Source organism: Scyliorhinus canicula, chromosome 17 (assembly GCF_902713615.1).
Source record: "Scyliorhinus canicula chromosome 17, sScyCan1.1, whole genome shotgun sequence".
In the NCBI taxonomy this organism is placed as follows: Eukaryota; Metazoa; Chordata; class Chondrichthyes; order Carcharhiniformes; family Scyliorhinidae; genus Scyliorhinus; species Scyliorhinus canicula.
The window spans coordinates 130,688,433-130,710,385 of NC_052162.1; the positions used below are offsets into that span (position 1 = coordinate 130,688,433).

Sequence of the window (21,953 nt, forward strand, 5' to 3'; positions counted from 1 at the left end):
CTATTTTGAGTCCCCAGAGGAGGCGTGGGCCTTTGTACAGGAAGAGAAACTGGACTCGAATTAGACCCAGGGGATACTTGGCGGCCGTAGCCGCTCGGGTACTTTCAGCTGAATTCTTTGTTTGGATTTTGAACTCTTGCTGTGGTTTTTCTTCTGATGTTTTTTTCCCCCTTTGCCAACTTCCCTTAGTTATTGTTATTGTGGTTATTCATGGTTATTTATGGTTATTTATGCTGTTTGGTAGAGGGCGACTGTTAAGTACATTGTTATTTGTTATTTATCTGTTATTTATAATGTTAAGTTGGGGAGGTGGGACGGGGGGGAGAGCAGATCGGGGATATGGGCTCCTAGGGGGGGTTCTTTTACAGGCATGGACGGGGACGGGGGTGGAACTGAAGATGGTGGGGTGGGGTGTGGCAGGGCGAAAGCGCGGGCTTTCCTCTGTTTTCCCGCGCGCGGGGCAGAGGAGGGGGGAGGGGAGGAGTGCGGGGCGTGGCTAGCAATGGCGACCTTTCCCGCGCTGGAGCGGGGCCAGGGAGGAGTGGCAAGGGGGGGAGGCCCCCCCCCCCCCGAGCCGGGGGGAGTCGGAGTGTGGCAGGAGCAGCCGGGTCAGCGTGAACCAGCTGACTTACGGGAGTACGATGGAGGGTACATCGCGGCTAGGAGGGGTCCTAGCCTGGGGGGGGGGGGGGAGGGGGGTGAGGGAGGGACACCAGGTTGCTGCTGAAAAGACCAGAAACGGGAAGTGGAGGACTGGAGAGGTGGGGGGAGGGGGACATCGTCATGGGGAGCGGGTCAGAAGGGGAGGGTCGACCCGGGGCGAACAGGGAACAGGACATGGCTAATCGGCAGGGGAGGGGGGCGGGTCGTCCCGCGACCCGGCTGATCACTTGGAACGTGAGGGGGTTGAATGGGCCGGTCAAGAGATCAAGGGTATTCTCACACCTGAAGGGACTGAAGGCTGATGTAGCAATGTTACAGGAGACCCATTTGAAGGTAGGGGACCAGGTTCGCCTGAGAAGGGGGTGGGTGGGACAGGTGTTCCACTCTGGATTGGACGCAAAGAACCGGGGGGTGGCGATTCTGGTGGGAAAGAGGGTGTCGTTCGTGGCGGAGGAGGTGGTGGCGGATAAGGAGGGTAGGTATGTGATGGTGAAGGGTAAGCTGCAGGGGGAGAAAGTGGTGATGGTCAACGTATATGCCCCGAACTGGGATGACGCGGGTTTTATGAGGCGCCTATTGGGCCTCATTCCGGGACTGGAGGCAGGGGGCTTGATCATGGGGGGGGACTTTAACACAGTGCTGGACCCCGGGCTAGACAGATCGAGCTCAAGGACCAATAGGAGGCCGGCAGCGGCAGAAGTGCTGAGGGGGTACATGGAGCAGATGGGAGGAGTAGACCCATGGAGGTTTGGTAGGCCGAGGGCGAGGGAGTATTCCTTTTTCTCCCACGTCCATAGAGTGTACTCCAGAATCGATTTCTTCGTGTTGAGCAGGGGGCTGATCCCGAGGGTGCGGGAAGCTGAGTACTCGGCCATTGCGATCTCTGATCATGCACCGCATTGGGTGGATGTGGAAATGGGGGAGGCGCGGGACCAGCGCCCGCTGTGGCGGCTGGATGTGGGGCTGTTAGCGGACGACGAGGTGTGTAAAAGGGTCCGGAAGAGCATTGAGAGCTATCTGGACTTGAATGACACGGGTGAGGTGCAGGTGGGGATGGTCTGGGAGGCCCTGAAGGCAGTGATCAGGGGAGAGCTGATCTCCATAAGGGCGCACAGAGAAAGAAAGGAGAGGCAGGAGAGGGAGAGGCTGGTGGGGGAGCTATTGGAAGTGGATAGGAGATATGCGGAGGCACCAGAGGAGGGGCTGCAGGTCAAGTTCGACCTGCTGACCACCAGGAAGGCAGAGACGCAGTGGAGAAGGGCACAGGGCGCGGTCTATGAGTATGGGGAAAAGGCGAGCAGGATGCTGGCACACCAGCTTCGCAAACGAGATGCGGCTAGGGAGATTGGGGGAGTGAAGGAGAGGGGCGGGAAGGTAGTGCAGAAGGGGCAAGAAGTGAACGGGGTCTTCAGGGATTTTTACAAGGAGTTGTATCGGTCTGAGCCGCCGACGAGGAGAGGGGGAATGGAGGACTTCCTAAACAAATTGAGGTTCCCAAGGGTCCAGGAGGGGCTGGTAGAAGGGCTGGGGGCGCCAATAGGGCTAGAGGAGCTAGTCAAGGGAATAGGTCAGATGCAAGCGGGGAAGGCGCCGGGGCCAGATGGGTTCCCGGTGGAATTCTATAAGAAAAATGTGGACTTGGTGGGACCGGTACTGGTACGAGCCTTTAATGAGGCGCGAGAGGGGGGGGTTCTGCCCCCGACAATGTCGCAGGCTCTGATCTCCCTGATATTGGAGCGGGATAAAGACCCCGTGCAGTGCGGGTCCTACAGGCCTATCTCGCTTCTGAACGTGGATGCCAAGTTGCTGGCAAAGATCCTGGCAGCTAGAATAGAGGATTGTGTGCCAGGGGTAATCCATGAGGACCAGACGGGGTTCGTGAAGGGGCGGCAGCTCAACACGAACGTGCGGAGATTGCTGAATGTAATTATGATGCCGGCAGTGGAGGGGGAGGCTGAGATAGTGGTAGCGCTGGACGCGGAGAAGGCATTCGATAGGGTGGAGTGGGAGTACCTGTGGGAGACGTTGGAACGGTTTGGGTTTGGGGAAGGGTTTATTAAGTGGGTGAAGTTGCTCTACTCGGCCCCGACGGCGAGTGTAGTGACAAACGGGAGGAGGTCGGAGTATTTCGGGCTCCACCGAGGGACCAGGCAGGGATGTCCCCTATCCCCCCTACTTTTCGCACTGGCGATTGAACCGTTGGCGATGGCACTGAGGGGTTCAGGGGGGTGGAGAGGACTGACTAGGGGAGGGGAGGAACATCGAGTATCGCTGTATGCGGATGATCTACTGCTGTACGTGGCAGACCCAGAAGGGGGAATGCCGGAGATAATGGAACTATTAGCAGAGTTTGGGGACTTTTCGGGGTACAAACTAAATTTGGGCAAAAGCGAGGTTTTTGTGATACACCCGGGGGACCAGGGAGAGGGTATTGGGAGACTCCCCTTCAAGCGAGCAGGAAAGAGCTTTAGGTACTTAGGGGTGCAGGTGGCAAGGAACTGGGGGACCCTCCACAAGTTGAACTTTTCCAGGCTGGTGGAACAGATGGAGGAGGAATTTAAGAGGTGGGACATGGTACCGTTGTCGCTGGCGGGGAGGGTGCAGTCAATCAAAATGACGGTCCTCCCAAGGTTCTTGTTTTTATTTCAGTGCTTGCCCATCTTCCTCCCTAGGGCCTTCTTCAAAAAGGTGACGAGTAGCATCATGAGCTACGTGTGGGCGCATGGCACCCCAAGGGTGAGGAGGGTCTTTTTGGAGCGGAGTAGGGACAGTGGAGGGCTGGCACTGCCCAATCTCTCGGGGTACTACTGGGCGGCAAATGTGTCAATGGTGCGCAAGTGGATGATGGAAGGGGAGGGGGCAGCTTGGAAACGAATGGAGAGGGCGTCCTGTGGCAACACAAGCCTGGGGGCCCTAGTAACGGCACCATGGCCGCTCCCCCCCACGAGGTACACCACGAGCCCGGTGGTGGCGGCCACCCTCAAGATATGGGGGCAGTGGAGGCGACATAGGGGGGAAATGGGAGGTCTGTTGGCGGCGCCAATAAGAGGGAACCATAGATTCATCCCGGGGAACATCGACGGGGGATTTCAGAGCTGGTACAGGGTGGGCATACGGCAGCTGAAGGACCTGTTTATAGAGGGGAGGTTTGCGAGCCTGGGAGGGCTGGAGGAGAAGTTTGAGCTCCCCCCGGGAAACATGTTCAGATATTTACAAGTGAAGGCATTTGCTAGGCGGCAGGTGGAGGGGTTTCCCCTGCTCCCCAGTAAGGGGGCGAGTGATAGGGTGCTCTCGGGGGTCTGGGTCGGAGGGGGGAAGATATCAGACATCTACAAGATAATGCAGGAGGCGGAAGCAGCATCAGGGGAGGAGCTGAAAGCCAAGTGGGAAGGGGAGCTGGGAGAGCAGATAGAAGACGGGACGTGGGCGGATGCACTGGAGAAGGTCAACTCTTCCTCCTCGTGTGCGAGACTGAGCCTCATTCAATTTAAGGTGCTGCATAGAGCTCACATGACGGGGACAAGGATGAGCCGGTTCTTTGGGGGTGAGGACAGGTGTGTCAGATGTCTGGGAAGCCCAGCGAACCATGTGCATATGTTCTGGGCATGTCCGGTGCTGGAAGGGTTCTGGAAGGGGGTGGCAAGGACGGTGTCGAAGGTGGTGGGGTCCAGGGTCAAACCAGGATGGGGGCTTGCGATCTTTGGGGTCGGGGTAGAACCGGGGGTACAGGAGGCTAGGGAGGCCGGAATACTGGCCTTTGCGTCCCTACTGGCTCGACGAAGGATATTAATTCAATGGAAGGACGCGAGGCCTCCAAGCGTTGAAACTTGGATTAACGATATGGCTAGCTATATTCAGCTAGAAAGGATCAAATTTGCCCTGAGAGGGTCGGTACAGGGATTCGCCAGGCGGTGGCAACCTTTCCTTGACTTTTTAGATCAGAGATAGACGTTCGGGGTCGTGGCAGCAGCAACCCGGGGGGGGGGGGGGGGGGGGGGGGGGGAGGGGGGGGGGGGGCAGCAAGGGGCGTGGGGGGACATGCACGACTGTAACGCGGGCAAGTCTGCTCGCTGCTCATGTCTGAAACTGTAGGCTGCCTTGTTTGTTAAGGTTGCCTGGGGGGGGGGGGGGGGGGGGGGGAGGACTGGTGCGCGCGAGAGGGCGGGCGAGGGAGGGACATTTGCCTAGAGGGATTGTGTTGTAAATAATTTAAAAATTAGTAGGGGTAAATGTTTGTATGGAAAAACTCTTTCAATAAAAATTATTTAAAAAAAAAAAAAAAAATATTGAGAAAGCTGAAGATTTTGGATCAGACTTTATTCCAAACTCTGTCCCACAGTAATTCACTCCATCTTTTACCCTGGCAAAAGTCTGGAATTAAGCCAGTCTGTTCACAGCTTTGCTGTCACATTTGATCCCAAAATGGCTTTCTAATACGGCCTATTTCCACCTCGGCAACATCACCCAAATTCATCCCATCCAAGTGCATCTGCTGCGGAAACCCTCATTCATGCCTTTGTTACCTCCAGAATTGACTGCTCCATTGTACTCCTGGCTGGACTCCCACATTCTACCCCCATAAACTTGAAGCAATCCAAAGGTCTGCTGCCCATGTCTTAATTTACAGCAATTCCTGTTCCCCTACCACACCACGCTCCCTAACACACTGGCTCCCAGTCAAGCAACACCTCAAGTTTAAAATTCTCATCCTTTATTTTCAACTGCTCCATGGCCTCATCCATCCCTGTCTTTGTAATCTCCTCCAGCCTCACAACCTCTAAGATATCTGCGCTGCTGTAATTCTGGCCTCTTGAACATTCCATATTATAATTGCTCCATCCTGCTGACCTTGTTTTTACTTCCCTTGTATCAAAGCACTGTATTCCTTCCCTAAACCTCTGTGTCTGCACTTCACTTTCTCCCTTCAAGACTGTCTTTAAAACTCACCTCTTTCATCAGGTTTTTGGTCATCTTACCGTGGTTAGCACTGTGCCTCACGGCATCAGAGACCCAGGTTCAATTCTGATCTTGGGTGATTGCGTGGAGTTTGCACGTTTTCCCGTGTGTGAGTGGGTTTCCTCCGGGTGCTCCGGTTTCCTCCCACAGTCCAAAGATGTGCAGGTTAGGAGGATTGTCCTTGCTAAATTGCACCTTAGTGCCCAAAGGTTAGGTGGAGTTACGGGGATAGGATGGGGACGTGGGTCAAGGTGGAGTGCTCTTTCAGTGCCTGTGCAGACTTGATGGGCTGAATGGCCTCCTTCCTCGCTGTTGGGATTCTATCATCTGTGTCTGGGAGTCTTGCTTTGTTTTATAATGTTCCTGTGAGGTTGACTGGGATGATTTATGATGTTAAAGGTGTTTTATAAATAAAAGTTTTGTTGTTGACTGTAACCCTGACCTCCTATTCTACAAAACCCATTGGTTGCACAACAAACTCTATCTCTGATTTCCTTTGCCCCGTCAGGGTTTGCAGCCTCTTTTCAGGCCGTTAATTCAGGCCTGTCACCGGGAGCAGGCTGGATGCAAACCCGGGTTTGGGGCCTACACCGGGTTTCAGTGACACCTCCTGGCAGAGTCCAGCATCGGCACTGCGCATGCTCCAGATGACAATACACGGGGAATGATTGACGGCAGCTCTGCACCAATAGGAAGAGATGGGCGGGTTTGGAGGACCGAGTGGGCGCGGCTGGCCCTCCAACCAATCGCAGTGAATGAGGGGCGGGGCTGAGCCCCGACTTCCCTTCTTATGAACCGGAGCATGCGCAGTGCCGTTCATAGCTCAGGATTGAGGAGGTTGTGTTGAAAGTTATGGCTGTGAGATGCCCTCTGGGTGAGTCCTGAGGGAGGGATGGAGCCGGTGGGTGGGTTGGGAGGCTTCATAAACACCCCGCGCAGGCCTGGAACCCACAATACGGCTGAGATACGGCATTTGAACCGTGAAAGCTGCTCGGGCTTTTCCCCGACACAGGCCCGAGTTAACGGCCGCCATCTTTCTCGGGGGTGGGTGGGGGGGACTGTGCTTGGCGCGGCGGATGCGCAGAGAAATGGAGTCCAAGGCTCTGGCCCGCCCCCCCATTCGCTTTGGTTGGAGGACCAGCCGCTCTCGTTGGGGCCACCAGCTCCGCACCCTCTTTCGATTGGTCCGAACCTGCCGTCAATCACTTCCGGGCATTGTGAGCTGGAGCAAACCCTTCAGAATCATTGTCAGCTCCCTGGTTTGCAGCTGCGGGGTTTGTTTGCTTCACGTGCGGCCTTCTTGGTGAAGCAGCAGTGGGTGTGGCTTCTGGGTCCCAGTGACCAGGAGAGAAAATGATTGATTAATTGGTTTTGTTTTCGCTCTGCAGAGGGGGTTGAGAACTGAACCCAGCCAGAATGGAGGGATGGGGTAAAATGCAAGGATTGAAATTGTGAACGTGTGCTACATTTGGCAGGCTGTCCAACTCTCGTGGTGGAAATTAAGGCACAGTCTGCCCTGGAAGGCTGTGTGAGTGGTGGGTGGATTATGCCAGAACTGCTGGAACATAGAAACAGCAAAGATTTATGGGACAAAAAGCATCATGGCAGCATGTAGTCTGGGACAGGGTACTCAAATACAGGACAATCCTGTAAAGTATGGGATGGGTAGTCACCTTTGGTGTTTTAATCCAGCACAAGGAGGTGGGAAAGTGTATGGGATTAGGATTTAATGCTTTGCAGGCACAAGAGGAAAAGTGAGGGCAGCATGTTAGCACAGTTGCTTCAATGCTCCAGAGTCCCAGGTTTGATTCCCAGCGTGGGACACTCTCTGCAGAGTCTGCACGTTCTCCCCCTGTCTGCGGGGGTTTCCGCTGGGTGCTCTGGTTTCCTCCCGCAGCCCAAAAATGTGCAGGTTAGATGGATTGCCCATGCTAAATTACCCTTCGATGAGGTGGGGTTATGGGGATGTGTGGGGTGCTCTTTCCAAGAGCAGGTGCAGACTCAACGGACCAAATGGCCTCCTGCACTGCAAATTCTATGATCTGTCTCGTGGAAAATTGACTGTTCAGAATTTACTCTCTTTAAAGTTTTGTAAATTCCTTTTCCAGAGCATTCGAATGGGTGGATTTACAAACAGGAAACTCAACTGAACATCAACATGATCTGATCGAGTCACCACAACCTAAATATCATCAGTCATTGAATTTGGAAGGAGACAAGTTTGTGTGTTCTGTCTGTGACACCATTTAAGATATCAGTGTGACTGGAAAAGTATCAAGATACACACTGGAGTAAGAGTGTTCCAGTACACTGACTGGACAAAGTGCTTTAACCAGTTAAACAGCCTTTTTAATAAAAAATAAATCGCACAATTCACAGAGGTGACAAACCGTGCACGTGTTCCGTATGTGTGGACAAGACTTTAACTGATTGTCCAAACTGGAGAGACGCACAGAATCTGCCACCATGGAGAAACCGTGGAAATGTGAGGAATGCGATAAAGGATTCAATTCTTCATCTCGGCTGGAAATCCATCGACGTGTTCACACTGGGGAAAGACCGTTCAACTGTTCAATATGTGAGAGGGGATTCACTCAGTTATCTGGCCTTCGGTTACACCAGCGAGTTCACGCCGAGAAGAAGCCATTCAGCTGCACAACCTGTGGAGAGAAATTCAAGACTTCATCCATCCTCACTGAACACCAGCGAATTCACACTGGTCAGAAACCATTCATTTGCTTTGTGTGTGGGAAGGGATTCACTCAGATCTTCGCTATCCAGTCACACCACCGAGTGCACACAAACGAGGATCCATTCAGGTGCACCACCTGTGGAAAGAGTTTCAGGCAGTCAACTGACCTCCGTGACCACCAACGCACTCACACTGGGGAGAAGCTTTTCACCTGCTCTGTGTGTGGGAAGGGATTCCCTTGGGCATCCCAGCTGCTGACACATCAGTGGGATCACACCGGGGGAAGACGGTTCACCTGCTCCTTGTGCGGAGCGGGATTCACTCAGTCACAACACCTGCTGAGACACGAGCGAGTTCACAAGTGAGTGCAGGGATTGGAATCTGCTGTTTTGCGGCTGCTAATCACATCCATGTTTGATAGTCTGACAATATCTGGTTTGATTCTGCTGATGTTTTACAATCCCTATAACTGGCTGCAGTTTAATATTCTGGAGATGTCACTGATATTCGGGACTGCAATGTCCCTTTTTAAAAGCACCACCTGTCATCTTTCTCCTTAATTCAAGAATTCTAAACAGAAACCTATTTAAAATAAATATGAACATTTTACTTCAATCCTAAATGTATCTGTGATGCAAAATCTACAATTCAGGTTCCGCTAATGAACGTTGCCAATGAGAAAGTCTTTACTGACTTCTTCAGAGTGGCATATCCATTATGCAATTATATTACGAAGGAACCTAACGGGCACATCAACATTGATATTGATAAAACTTGGAAGTTGCTGAGTTGAATCATTCCTGACGCAGCAGCAGCAACATTTGGTAACGGTGGAACCCACAACAAAGACTGGTTTGAGAGCCACTCAGCAGAGATGACATCTGTCATTGAAGCAAATAACAAAGCCGACCTAATGTAGAACATAAACCCAACAGATGGAACACTGCATCAGTGAAAATAGCCAAGGCAGTTGTGTAAAAGACTGGGAGATACTGTGCAAATAACAACTGGATCAGCCAACTTCAGTAATTCCAAACTGCCTGTGACAACGGAAATAGACGTGCTAAGTTTGATCCGATTGAAAGGGCGCTTTGTCCGACACTCGCCAGAGTTGGTGCCATGAAATTGTCTGATTCAGTCATTTAATGTCAGTTCTTACTGACACAAGTAGCAGATGTCCCGCTGGGTTGAACACAACTGCAAGCTGTCCTCCCGTGAGTCAGACATCTCCCAGTCTCTCTCTCCTTGCAACTTCCTGTCATGTTTGAGCTGGACAAGGAACACTCATCACTTAAGCTGGGAAAGGCCATTGATTGCTGAGCAAGCAGAAGGGCACCCGGCAAGGATGGAATTCCAGCTGAACTGCTCGACCACAGTCCCGTTGACTGCTACACCTTCCTGAATGTCTTCTTCCCTGTTGTGATGTTGTCGGTTGCTCCTTTATTTTTAGGGTGACACCTGCTCAGGCTTGCGTGTTTCTCTCGTTTGTCTTCATGTGACTGGAGAAGGTGATTCTCAACCCGCAGATCTTGGAACTGTGGGGCAGGATGTCCCATGTGTAGTGTGATTCGGTGAACTGGATTTGCTTCATTTTTGCCTCTTCGTTTTGGAACTCCGAGTGATACAGCTTGTTGCCATGGTGACCGATTGATGAAAACTCTTTCCAATCATTTCGGGTCAATGCTTATTACATGATGTTTATTACATGGAGTTGATTCTGCCTCTTGGTACACATTGGTCTGTCAAATCTGACATTAAATGACTGAATCTGCAGTCAGTCACTAAGTTCTCTGATTGGATGCAGATTTGTTGGGGGGGGGGGAGAGTGCCTCGGGGACAGTGATGGGCAGGAATGGGTATAAAAAGAACTGGGGTTACACCAGGTAATGGTAAGCGCCAATTAATCGCATCACAAACAATCGCAGTATCGTGTTTTTTAAAAAAAACTATCAAATTACTCAGATGGGTGGATGAAAATTTGCTGATGACGCAAAGCCTGTTTGGAATGTAAATATGAAGAGGACATAAGGTTTTCTTAAAAAAAAAATTCCAATTAAGGGGCAGAGCAGCACGGTAGCATAGTGGTTATCACTGTTGCTTCACAGCACCAGGGTCCCAGGTTCGATTCCCGGCTTGGGTCACTGTCTGTGCGGAGTCTGCACGTTCTCCCCGTGTCTGCGTGTGTTTCTTCCGGGTGCTCCGGATTCCTCCCACTAGTCCCAAAAGACATGCAGTTGGATAATTTGGACGTTCTGAATTCTCCCTCTGTGTACCCGAACAGGCGGCGGAATGTGGCGATTAGAGGCTTTTTCACAGTAACTTCATTGTAGTGTTAATGTAAGCCTGCTTGTGACAATAAAGATTATTATTATTATTTAGCATGCCCAATCTACCAACGCACTTTTTTTCAGTATATTTAGAGTACCCAATTCATTTTTTTTCCAATTAAGGGGCAATTCAGCGTGGCCAATCCACCTGCCTGCACATCTTTGGGTTGTGGGGGCGAAATCCACGCAAACACGGGGAGAATGTGCAAACTCCACGCGGACAGCACATTAGGGCAGCACGGTAGCATTGTGGTTAGCACAATTGCTTCACAGATCCAGGGTCCCAGGTTCAATTCCCGGCTTGGGTCACTGTCTGTGCGGAGTCTGCACGTTCTCCCCGTGTGTGCGTGGGTTTCCTCCGGGTGCTCCGGTTTCCTCCCACAGTCTAAAGATGTGCAGGTTAGGCGGATTGGCCATGCTAAATTGCCCTTAGTGTCCAAAATTTCCCTTAGTGTTGGGTGGGGGTACTGGGTTATGGGGATAGGGTGGGGGTCTTGGATTGGGTAGGGTGCTCTTTCCAAGAGCTGGTGCAGACTCGCTGGGCCGAATGGCCTCCTTCTGCACTGTAAATTCTATGAAATTTCGGACAGTGACCCAGAGCCAGGATTGAAAATGGGACCTCAGCGCCATGAGGCAGGAATGCTAACCCACTGCGGCACCGTGCTGCCCACCTAGACGTTTTTGAATTGTGGGGGTGAGAGACCCTCAAAGAAACGGGGAGAATGTGCAAACTCCACATGAACAGTGACCTCAGGCCAGGATCAAACCCAGGTCCTCGCCATGAAGCAGCAGTGCTAACCACCGTGCTGCCCAGGAGGACCTTTGCACTGATAGCACGGTGACAATTTGAACTGAAGACTTTGCCTTTAAAGATTTGGCTTTATCCCATTCGTTATCATCTTGTCCTTCAAAACAAAGTGTTTGAGAACCGTAGATGTTCGAGTTACCGCCAAACTGATGCAAAAATACCACATTATGTAAATATTAAGTTGGACGGTAAGTTTCTCCGGGGCTTCTGAATGAGATAAAATGGGAATGCAAGGTAGGGTCACAGGTAAAATCACCATAGTCCCAGATAACCAAAGGCTGCTTTCCCCTTTTCCCCTCCTCCGGGGGCCAGCTTGGCTCACTCGACTAGAGAGCTGGATTTGTGGTGCAGAGCAAGGCCAGCAACATGGGTTCAATTCTTGTACTGGCTGAGATTATTCACGGGATGCAAGGACCAGTCAGAAAATTGGACATTGCAACAGCAATGAATGACTAAAAATTTAACAAGGAGAGGAAGAAAATAGAGTACGAGAGAAAGCTAGCCAGGAATGTAAAAGCATAGCAAGTGTTTTTAGATCAATATTTATAATAAGAATAGTTAACAAAGTGACCATTGATTCTATAGAAAGTGAGTCCAGAGAATTGATCGTGGAAAACCAGGAGAGGGGAGATGAATTGAACAGGTAATTTGCACCAGTTTTTGGGGCGATACGGTGCAGCAGTGTTAGCGCTGCTGCCTCATGGTGCTGAGGTCTCAGTTTTGATCCCGGCCCCGGGTCACTGTCTATGTGGAGTTTGCTCATTCTCCCCATTTCTGTGTGGGTCTCTCCCCCCCCCCCCCCCCCACAACTCAAATGTGTAGGCGGGCAGCACGGTGGCACAGTGGTTAGCATTGCTGCCTCACGGCGCTGAGGTCCCAGTTTCGATCCTGGCTCTGGGTCACTGTCCGTGTGAAGCTTGCGTTCTCCCCGTGTCTGCGTGGGTCTTGCCCCACAATGCAAAGATGTGCAGGGTAGATGGATTGGCCACGCTAAATTGCCTCTTAATTGGAAAAAAAAAATTGGATACTTTTTTTTAAAAAAAATTATTTACATCAGTCTTTACTGAGGAGGATTCAAGTGACATGCTAGAAGTATCCCAGGGAATGGAAGGGAGGGAGGAACTAGGGAAATTATAGTCACCAGAGAAGTACTGAGCGAATTGTTGGAAGTGCAGGCTGACAAGAGCCCAGGTCCTGATGGACTCCATCCTCGGGTGTTAAAGTAAGTGTCTAGTGAGATAATTGATGCATTGGTTTTCATTTTCAAAAGATCCTGGATTCCGGATAGAAAATATGTAACTCCATTAGTCCGAAAACTTCCATTATACAGAAAGGGAGGGAGACCGAAAGCAGGAAGCTACAGGTGAGTTAGCTTAACATCTGTCACAGGGGACATGTTACAAACTATTGTTACATAAGTTATGGCACTTGGATAAGTTCAAGGTAATCAGGCAGTTTCACCATTGTCCTGCTAAAGGAAAATTTGTTTAACCAACTTGTGGAGTTCTTTGCAGGAGACACCTGTGCTGTGGATAAAGGGGAACCCGAGGATATACTGTACTTAGTTTTCGGTAAAGCACCTCCACAACAGTCATTGCGGGAAGTAAAGGTTCATGATATATGGAGTAACATATTGGCTGGCTGTCAGAAAGCAGAGAGTAGGTATAGATGGGCAATTTAGAGGTTGGCAAGTTGTAACAAGTGGTGTGCCACAAGGATCAGTGCTGGGACCTCAACTGTTTACAACTTATGTAAATGACTCGGATGAAGGGGTGGATGAGGTGATTACCGAATTTGCTGATGACACGAAGAAAGATAGGAATATAAATTATGAAGAGGACAAAAGGAGGCTGCAACGTCATTTAGGTGTTGGGCAAACATCTGGCAAATGGAGAGCAATATGGGGAAAATGTGAAATGTTCCATTCTGGTTGGAAGAATAAAAAGAAAACATATTACATAAATGGTGAGTGTGCAGAGTTCCTGAGGTGCAGAGGGATCTGGGTGTCCTTGTGCATGAATCACAAATGGCTAGTGTGTAGAGATACGGCAAGTAATTAGAAAAGCTCAAAGAATGTTGTGAAGGAAATGGAATACAGAAGTAGGGAGGCTCTGCTTCACTTGTAGAGAGCACTGGTGGGACCACATCTCGGTATTGCGTACAGTATTAGTTACATTGAAGGAAGGATGTAAATGCATCGGAGGCAGTTGCAGAGAAGGTTTACCAGACTAATACCTGGAATGGGTGGATTTGCGTAAAGGTTGGGCAGGTTAGGCTGGTGTCGGCTGGAGTTTTGAAGAGGAAGAAGGTCTTGATAGAATAGATGTGGAGCGGATGTTTCCTCTTGCAGGAAAATCTAGACCTAGAGATCACTATTTAAAAATAAGGAATCATCCACAAACTGAGATGAGGCTTCCCCCCCCCCCCCCCCCCCCCCCCCGCAGAAGGTCGCGAGTCTTTGGAACTCTTCCTGAAAAGGCGGTGGAATATATTTAAGGCAGAGGTCGTTCGATTCGGGGTAATAGGTTATCGGGATTAGGCAGGAGGTTATTGGCAGTAGGCAGGAGTAAAATTTGTGGTTACTATCGGATCAGTCAAAATCCTATTAAATGGCAGAGCAGGCTCAAAGGGCTGAATGGCCTACTCCTGCTTCTTGTTCATATGTAATTAGTAAAACAAGCGTGTAACTTAGAAGTGGCTGGGTTAGCCAGAAAGAGCTGTGTGTGAGAAATAAGAATATTAGCTTCTCCAGGTGGAGAGATTTGTAAGAAATAACTGAAAATATGAAAAAAAAATTATTGAATATTGTCGGAGTAGCTGACTTCCTCTCTTGTTTATGAAGAAAGATTCCATAGCAGCTGTTAGGTGACAAACACAGCACAGATCCGTTATCTCTGTCCAGGATGTGTCTTTCGCACAAACCCTGAAACTAGACATTTCTAACTCTGCTATGACTGGATCTCATGATCCATAAATAAGTCATTTGTTTGCATAAAGGTTAAAACAATAGGAAATAAAATCACTTTGGTCAAGTAAGAGAATTCACAGTGATTTGTATTGGCTTCAGCCCAACACTCGGGTGAGACAGCAGTCAGCAGCTACAGAGACCAGCACTCATTTTGTGTCATCTGTTTATCCTCCAGGACTGGTAAACTGTTCCACCTGTCACAGTTTGATATTTTTTCTGTCTGTTGTGCATCATTTTTAAACTGTTGCTTCTTAATAAAACAATTTAAAATCGCATATGAGCTCAAGACCCTTTTTTTTTTGGGTAATTGGTGATTCCCGGATCAAAGGTCTTATTAAACACTGTGCAGTTTTGGTCACTGTAATGCTCTTGTCGGATGGCCTGATTTATAGTACAAGAACACTTGTAGCTAAAGCTATCAACAATTTATTAACATTAAATGTATGAACATGCACAATAACCTCTCTCCCAGCCCCCTAGTCAGTCTGAGGTCACCTGATTCTAACATTTACTTGTATAGTAATGAGATTCCTAGTGGTCAGCTGGTGAACTACAACATAACCATGCTATCACAACAGTCACTATGAAAAAAAAACACTGAGGCACTGAAGAGGGAGCAGAGAGGATTTATAATGATGAAAAACCTCAATCAGGTCCCGCTCAGCTTTCTCTGCTCTAAAGAAAACAAGCTGAGCCTATCTAACCTCTCTTCGTAGTTCATACGCTCCATCCCAGGCAACATCCTGGTGAATCATCTCTGTACCCTCCCGTGCAAACGCATCCTTCCTGTAGTGAGGCAATCAGAATTACTCATAGTACTCCAGCTGTGGCCTAACCAAAGTTCTGTACAGCTCCAACATAACCTCCCTGCTCTTAAATATTCCAATTAAGGGTCAATTTAGCATAGCCAATCCACCTACCATGCACAGCTTTGGATTGTGGGGTTGAGCCCCACACACACACAGGGAAAATGTGTAAACTCCACACGGACAGTGACCCAGGGCCGGGATCAAACTGTGTCCTCGCGGCGTGAGGCAGTTAATCTATGCCACAACATCCTCTGAGCTTCCTAATGTCCTGCCATTCATTGAAAACTCCCTTGTCTTGTTACTCCATCCAAAGTGCACTGCTGCACACTTTTCAGGGTTAGATTCCATCTGCCACTGATCTGCCCATCTGATCAAGAAGGAACTGGCCATATCAGGAAATGATTGACAGGCTGGGTCCTTTGTGGAAAGAAAACAGAAGGGGATTACTATTGGAGGTGTTTAAAGTGATGAAAGATGACTTATGGTGATGTGCTGAGCGGCGCACCTCAGGTGGCTCTCCTCTGAGCCAGAATCAAAGGGGCATTTTTCGGTGTATTTTGCCCAAAAGATCGATAGCAAAGTAACCCCAAAGGAGGAAAGAAAGGGCAGCACGATGGCGCAGTGGTTAGCACTGCGGCCTCACAGTGCCGAGGTCCCAGGTTCGATCCCAGCTCTGGGTCACTGTCCGTGTGGAGTTTGCACATTCTCCCCGTGTTTGCGTAGGCTTCGCCCCCACATCTCAAAGATGTGCAGGATAGGTGGATTGGCCACACTAAATTGCCCCTTATTTGGAAAACATGAATAGGGTCCTGTAAATTTATTTGTAATAAAGGGAGCAAAGAAAACAACCGGAAAAGAAATGCCAGCTAACGGGAGCTCGAGGGGCCGGAAGGATGGCAGAAGTGGCGGAAAGTGCCACGAACAACAAGCGGATGAAGCGGCGAACCCACAAGGCGAGGGGGCCTGGCCTACCCAAGAGAGAGGGACTACATCGATCCGAGCACCAGCCTTCCCTCGCCACCTGGAGATGGATGGAAGAACTTCCTCAAGAAGGAACTGGCCACCATGAAAGAGGCAATCGGAATCGAAATCCAGGTGGAGGTCAAGGTAGTGGTGACAGAGGCAATGGTCACCAACAAAAAGCAATCGACAGGTTGTGGAAGGAAGTCGAGGCACAGGAGAAGACGATCCATGACTTGGACAGAGCCTCGTCAGACCAGGATTGTCGCTCTGGAAGCAGAAGTCAAAAGTTCGGTGGCGCCCCAAGGGAGTTTAAAGGGGAATGTCGAGGATCAGGAGACAGGTCCTGATGACAATGTTTGGATTGTTGGCCTGCTAGAAGGCCTCGAGGGTAGATACCCAACAGGTTACATCGGCCAAATGCTGGGCAACCTAGTCGGGAGAGACAGCCTCCCCGACTCCGCAGAACAGGTTGCTCAGACCGAAGCCCAAGGCGGCAGAGCAGCCGAGAGCGATCATCGCGAAGCTGCACTGATATCAAGGCTGGGAGAGGATCCTGCGGTGGGAAAGACAGTCTTGAGCGAGCACCTGGGAAGGACACCAAATCCGAATTTACCAGGACACTGGGGCAGGTCTGGCGAAATGAAGGACCGGGTTCAACCAGGCAAAGCCGGCGCTTTACAATAATGGGGTGCGATTTGTCATGCTATTCCTAGCCAGACACTGGGTCAAATACCAGAACAAAGAGCTTAAATATCCCGGCGGAGGCAAATGATTTTGTGCAGGCCAACGGCCTAGACAAACGGCAGGTGAGGCAACGATGAAGGTGCATCAGAGTCTCATGTGAGTGTCCCTTTAAGGAAAGTGTTGTCTTATCACATAGCTTGTAGCACGGTTTCAGTGATGTCATTTGTAGGTGGAGCTGGGATGTGGCTGGCAGGTGAGAGAGGGTTTAGTGTTTTGGTCTCAGTTTCGGTGTTGTTGCTTTGGACTGCAGAAGTAAAAAAAAACAGTGTTTCTCTGTTTTTATTTTGAAGCTGTTCCAGTGAACTGAAAGCACATTGGGTGTGGCAAACTGCCTTGGTAACTTTAAAGATAGAGTTGCTTTCTGGAAGGAGGTTTGAATCTGCTGGTTGGAACTGGATCAGATTCTCAGCGAAAGGACCAGTCCCAGTCAAGTGAGAATGTGCTGGGCCATGCCCTTGAAAGGGGTTTTGGTTTATTGGATTTTGTTATTGAATTGGAACAGCTAAGGGGGAATTTATTAAAAGTTATTTACATGGATTATTGTAGCTGTTGTGTTTTTTCATGTTTATAATTGATAATTAATTTTTTCCAATTAAGGTGCAATTTAGCGTGGCCAATCCACCTAGCCTGCATATCTTTGGGTTGTGGAGGCAAAACCCACGCAAACACGGGGAGAATGTGCAGACTTCACACGGGCAGTGACCCAGAGCCGGGATCGAACCTGGGACCTCGGCGCCGTGAGGCAGCAGGGCTAACCCACTGCGCCACCGTGCTGCCTTGATAACAAATTCTTGATAACTGTTTCATATATCTTCACTACATTCTTATAATAAACTTTGTTTCGATGAATACGCCGAGGAAGTCTGATGAATCACACCTGAAGGGAAGGCTCCTGTGCTCATCCTAGCCACATTCAACATAAAAGTTATAGGTCAGGTGAGCTTCATAATATACTTTGGAGTTTCTAAGCCCTGGCACATAACAGGAGGAAGATCACAAAAGAAACAGAGACTTATTGAACGGTTATCATGTTTGCGCGGGACAGTACTGCCTAGTTCTGATCGGGTCACAGGAGCGAGTGAGGATAGTGAAATGCAAGTGAGGGTACAGGCAGAGAAAGCAGACAGTCAGCGGGCATAAGTAAGGGGCTAGACTGAGAGGGGATCCACCAAACCAGCAGGGACAGCTAGCACGGAAAGACAGGTCGTAGGGGGGCAGCGGTGCACCTTTTGGCAAAAAGGGAGTGCCTGGCCAGAGGGAAGGGGGACAAAGGGACAAATGGGGGAACCACATGGGGGGGGGGGGGGGGGGGGGGGGGAAGAAACAGGACAGGAAAAAGAGTTTGTTCTCAGATTGACTGCGACAGGTAGGGAGCAGGCCAAGAAACAAGATGGCGACGCAAACAGCCATTTTGGAGGGCCCCTAAACAAAGGGAAACCCCGGAGTGCAGGGTGCACTCATGTGGCATACACACAGTAGGTGGCCATGTTGGGTGCGCCGTGGACAAAGGGAAACCCCGGAGCGCAGGGGGCTCAGCCTCACGGTGAGAACGGCGGCCATGGCCATTTTGGACGGCCCCCTAAGAAAGGGAAAAGGCGGAGTGCAGGGGCGCACCCGCGTGGCGTACACACAGTTGGTGGCCATATTTTTTTAAAATAAATTTAAAGTACCCAATTCTTTTTTTTTTCCAATGTTAAGGGGCAATTTAGCGTGGCCAATCCACCTAACCTGCACATCTTTGGGTTGTGGGGGTGAAACCCACGCAAACACGGGGAGAATGTGCAAACTCCACACGGACAGTGACCCAGAGCTGGGGTTCGAACCCGGGTCCTCAACACCACAGTCCCAGTGCTAACCACTGCGCCATGTGCCGCACTTTGGTGGCCATGTTGAGTGCTCCCTGGACAAATGAAAATTCCGGAGCGCAGGGGCCTGACCTCATGGTGAGAACGGCGCCCGTGGCCGTTTTGGACAGCCCACTTACAAAGCGAAACCCTGGAGTGCAGTGGTGCGTCCACCAGGTAACTACGGTTGAACCCGCAGGAATGTTGGGGGGGGGGCGGAACGGAAACCCCCCCCCCCCCCCAAAACCAGGATTATCATCTGGAATGTCAGGGGACTCAACGGCCCAGTGAAAAGGTCCAGAGTCTTTGCCCACTTAAGAAGTTTGAAAGCCAACATAATCATCCTGCAGGAGACACACCTGAGGGAGAAGGTCCGACTGCGGGTAAGAAAGGGTTGGGTAGGGCAGACTTATCATTCATGTTACGGGACGTGGGCAGAAGTCCCCAACATTGACACACACCAACTGATTATGGGGGGGGGCGACTTCAACTGCGTACAGGACTCTCTGACAGACCGATCAAACCGCAGAATGGGGAAAAAGACAGGCACGGTGAGGAAACTGGGGGCATTCAGGGACCCATGGCCATTTCTACACCCTGGTGAGAGGGAATTCTCGCCGGTGCACAAGGTACACACCCGGATCGACTGCGATCCACCTGGAAAGCAGTACATCAACTCCACCAGACACAGGGGACCTTCTACTAGCACGAACAAAAGGCTGGTCGCCTACTGGCTCACCAGCTGAGCAATCAGGCAGCCACAAGGGAGATCGTGCAGAGATAGACTGGCAACCGAGCCAAAAGAGGTCAACCGGGTGATCTTCTACCTAGGGCTGTACACCTCCGAGACCCCCGATGGGGACACGGGGATGAAACGGTTCCTCGATGGACTGGACATGCCAGTCGTGGGGGGTGATAGGCGGGGGGGGGGGGGGGGGGGGGGGACTGGAAGCACCAATAGGACTGGGAGAGATCATGGAGAGCATCAGCTCCATGCATGTGGAAAAGGCACAAGGACCCAACGGGTTCCCGGTGGACTTCTATAAACAATTCGCACCAGCCCTGGCCCCACACCTAAGGGACATGTTCACAGACACGCGAGCGAGGGGCACCCTGCGTCCTATGCTAACACAGGCCTCAATATCACTGATACCCAAAAAAGACAAAGACCCAACAGAATGTGGATCATACAGACCCATTTCACTGCTCAACATTGACATGAAGATACTCGTGAATGTCCTGGCCAAGCGACCAGAGGTAGCCGCAGAGGACCACACGGGCTTATTCAAGGGTAGGCAGCTAACTGCGAACATCTGGCGGCTGCTGAATGTAATAATGACCTCCCCCGGGGAGGGAACACCAGAGGTGATCATCTCCCTGGATGGAGAAAAGGCCTGAGTGGAAGTACCTCTTTGAGGTACTGGAGCGGTTTGGGCTTGGAGCAGGATTCACTGTCTGGGTGAAACTCCTGTACACCACCCCCAAGATGAGCATTCAGGCCAACACCACCAACTCTGAATACTTCCAGCTGTACAGAGGCACAAAGCAGGGATGCCCACTATCCCCGCTCCTGTTCGCCCTGGCAAAAGCTGGAAGGGCATCCAAAGAGGAGGCAGAGAGCACAGAATCTCACTCTGTGCGGATGATCTGCTCCTCTACGTCTTAGACCCACAGAACAGCCTGAAAGCAATCATGCAGCTCCTGAAAGAGCTTGGAGCCTTCTCGATTAAAATGAACCAACTGCCGAAGTTCCTCTTCCAGTTCAGAACCATCCCGATCTTCATCCCCGAGGCCTTCTTCCATAACATAGTCAAAATGATCATGGCCCGGCCTTGGATCCCAAAATGGACACTTCAAAGGAGGTAAAATATGGGTGGTCTGGCCCAGCCGAGTCTATACTACCACTGGGCAACTATGGCGGAGAGGGTGAGAGGATGGATACGTGAACCCAATATGGAATGGGTGAGGATGAAGGCGTCTTCCTGCAAGGGAACGACCTTCCGGGCCCTCGCTACGGCAGAGCTCCCATCACTCCCTGATGAAATACACATCCTGCCCAGTGGTGGTAGCCACATTAAAGACTTGGAACCAGATGAGGTCTAACTGAGATGGCCCCCATCTGCGGATACCATAAATTCCCACCAGCCATGCTCGCCACCACTTTTTAAAAATGGAGACAGGACGGGGGCACGCTAACAGACAGGGACTTCTACAAAGGGGACAGAATAGCGACATTGGGCGAACTGACGGAAGGCATGGAACCACCGACAGGACAGGAAGTCAGACACCTCCAAATCAAACATTTTCTCCGCAAGGAGACGGCAAGATACCCCAGGGTCCCAAGAGACATACTATTAGAGGAACTGATAAACATGGAGAGTAAGGAGGGGGACAACTGTGGGAACATCTAAACATCGAAGGACGGTTACTGGATAGGGCAAGACTACCACTGAAGGAAACCAGACGAAAATGGGAGGACGAATTGGCGACGGAAGTGAGTTGAGAACTCTGGAGCAAAGCACTGAGCAGGGCCAACTCCACCTCCTCCTTGGCAAGGCTCAGCCTCATGCAGTTGAAACTTGTGCACAGTGCGCAACTAACCAGAACCCGAATGAATTGGTTCTTCCCGGAGGTGGAGGATAAATGTGAGCGGTGCCCCATACCTTAAATCAACAGCCCCTGGTGATACACCCCTCGACTGAGGAGGAAAGTTCTTTCCTATCCATGTCCCTTGTGAGCTTTACACCTCAATCAGGTTCCCCCTCAGCCTCCTTTGCTCAAAGGAAAACAACCCCAGCCTCTCTTTGTAGCTGAAACGCTCCAGCCCGGGCAACATCCTGCACACCCTCCACACCCTCTTGAGTGCAATCACATCCTTCCTATAGTGTGGCGATCAGAACTGCACACAGTATTCCTGCTGTTACAGTCTATGCCTTGGTTAATAAAGGCAACTATCCCACATGTCTTCTTAACCTACCTAACAAATAAGACCATAAGACATAGGAGCAGAATTAGGCCATTCGATCCATCGAGTCTGCTTCGCCATTCAAGATACGCCATAGATAGAGAATCAGGTGAACTGGTGTGACAACAATAATCTCTTCCTCAATGTCAACAAAACGAAGGAGAATATCATCAACTTCAGGAAGCATAGTAAACATAGAACATTACAGCACAGT

General features: G+C 50.5%; 1 protein-coding gene across 3 annotated transcripts in view; it reads left to right on the forward strand.

Moving 5' to 3' along the window:
- The window catches only part of LOC119951726 (zinc finger protein 239-like), a 46,888-nt gene extending 36,791 nt beyond the window's left edge, over nt 1-10,097 (forward strand). For 2 of the 3 annotated variants that reach the window (XM_038775022.1, XM_038775023.1), the window contains exon 2: nt 7,728-10,097. In XM_038775022.1, coding sequence (XP_038630950.1) covers nt 8,086-8,676 — 591 coding nt within the window. In that variant the 5' untranslated portion in view covers nt 7,728-8,085 and the 3' untranslated portion in view covers nt 8,677-10,097. Of the gene's footprint in view, nt 1-6,362; nt 6,494-7,727 lie in introns of those variants that run through there. The other variant, XM_038775021.1, reaches the window with a different exon arrangement.
- The last annotated feature ends 11,856 nt before the right edge of the window (nt 10,098-21,953 follow it).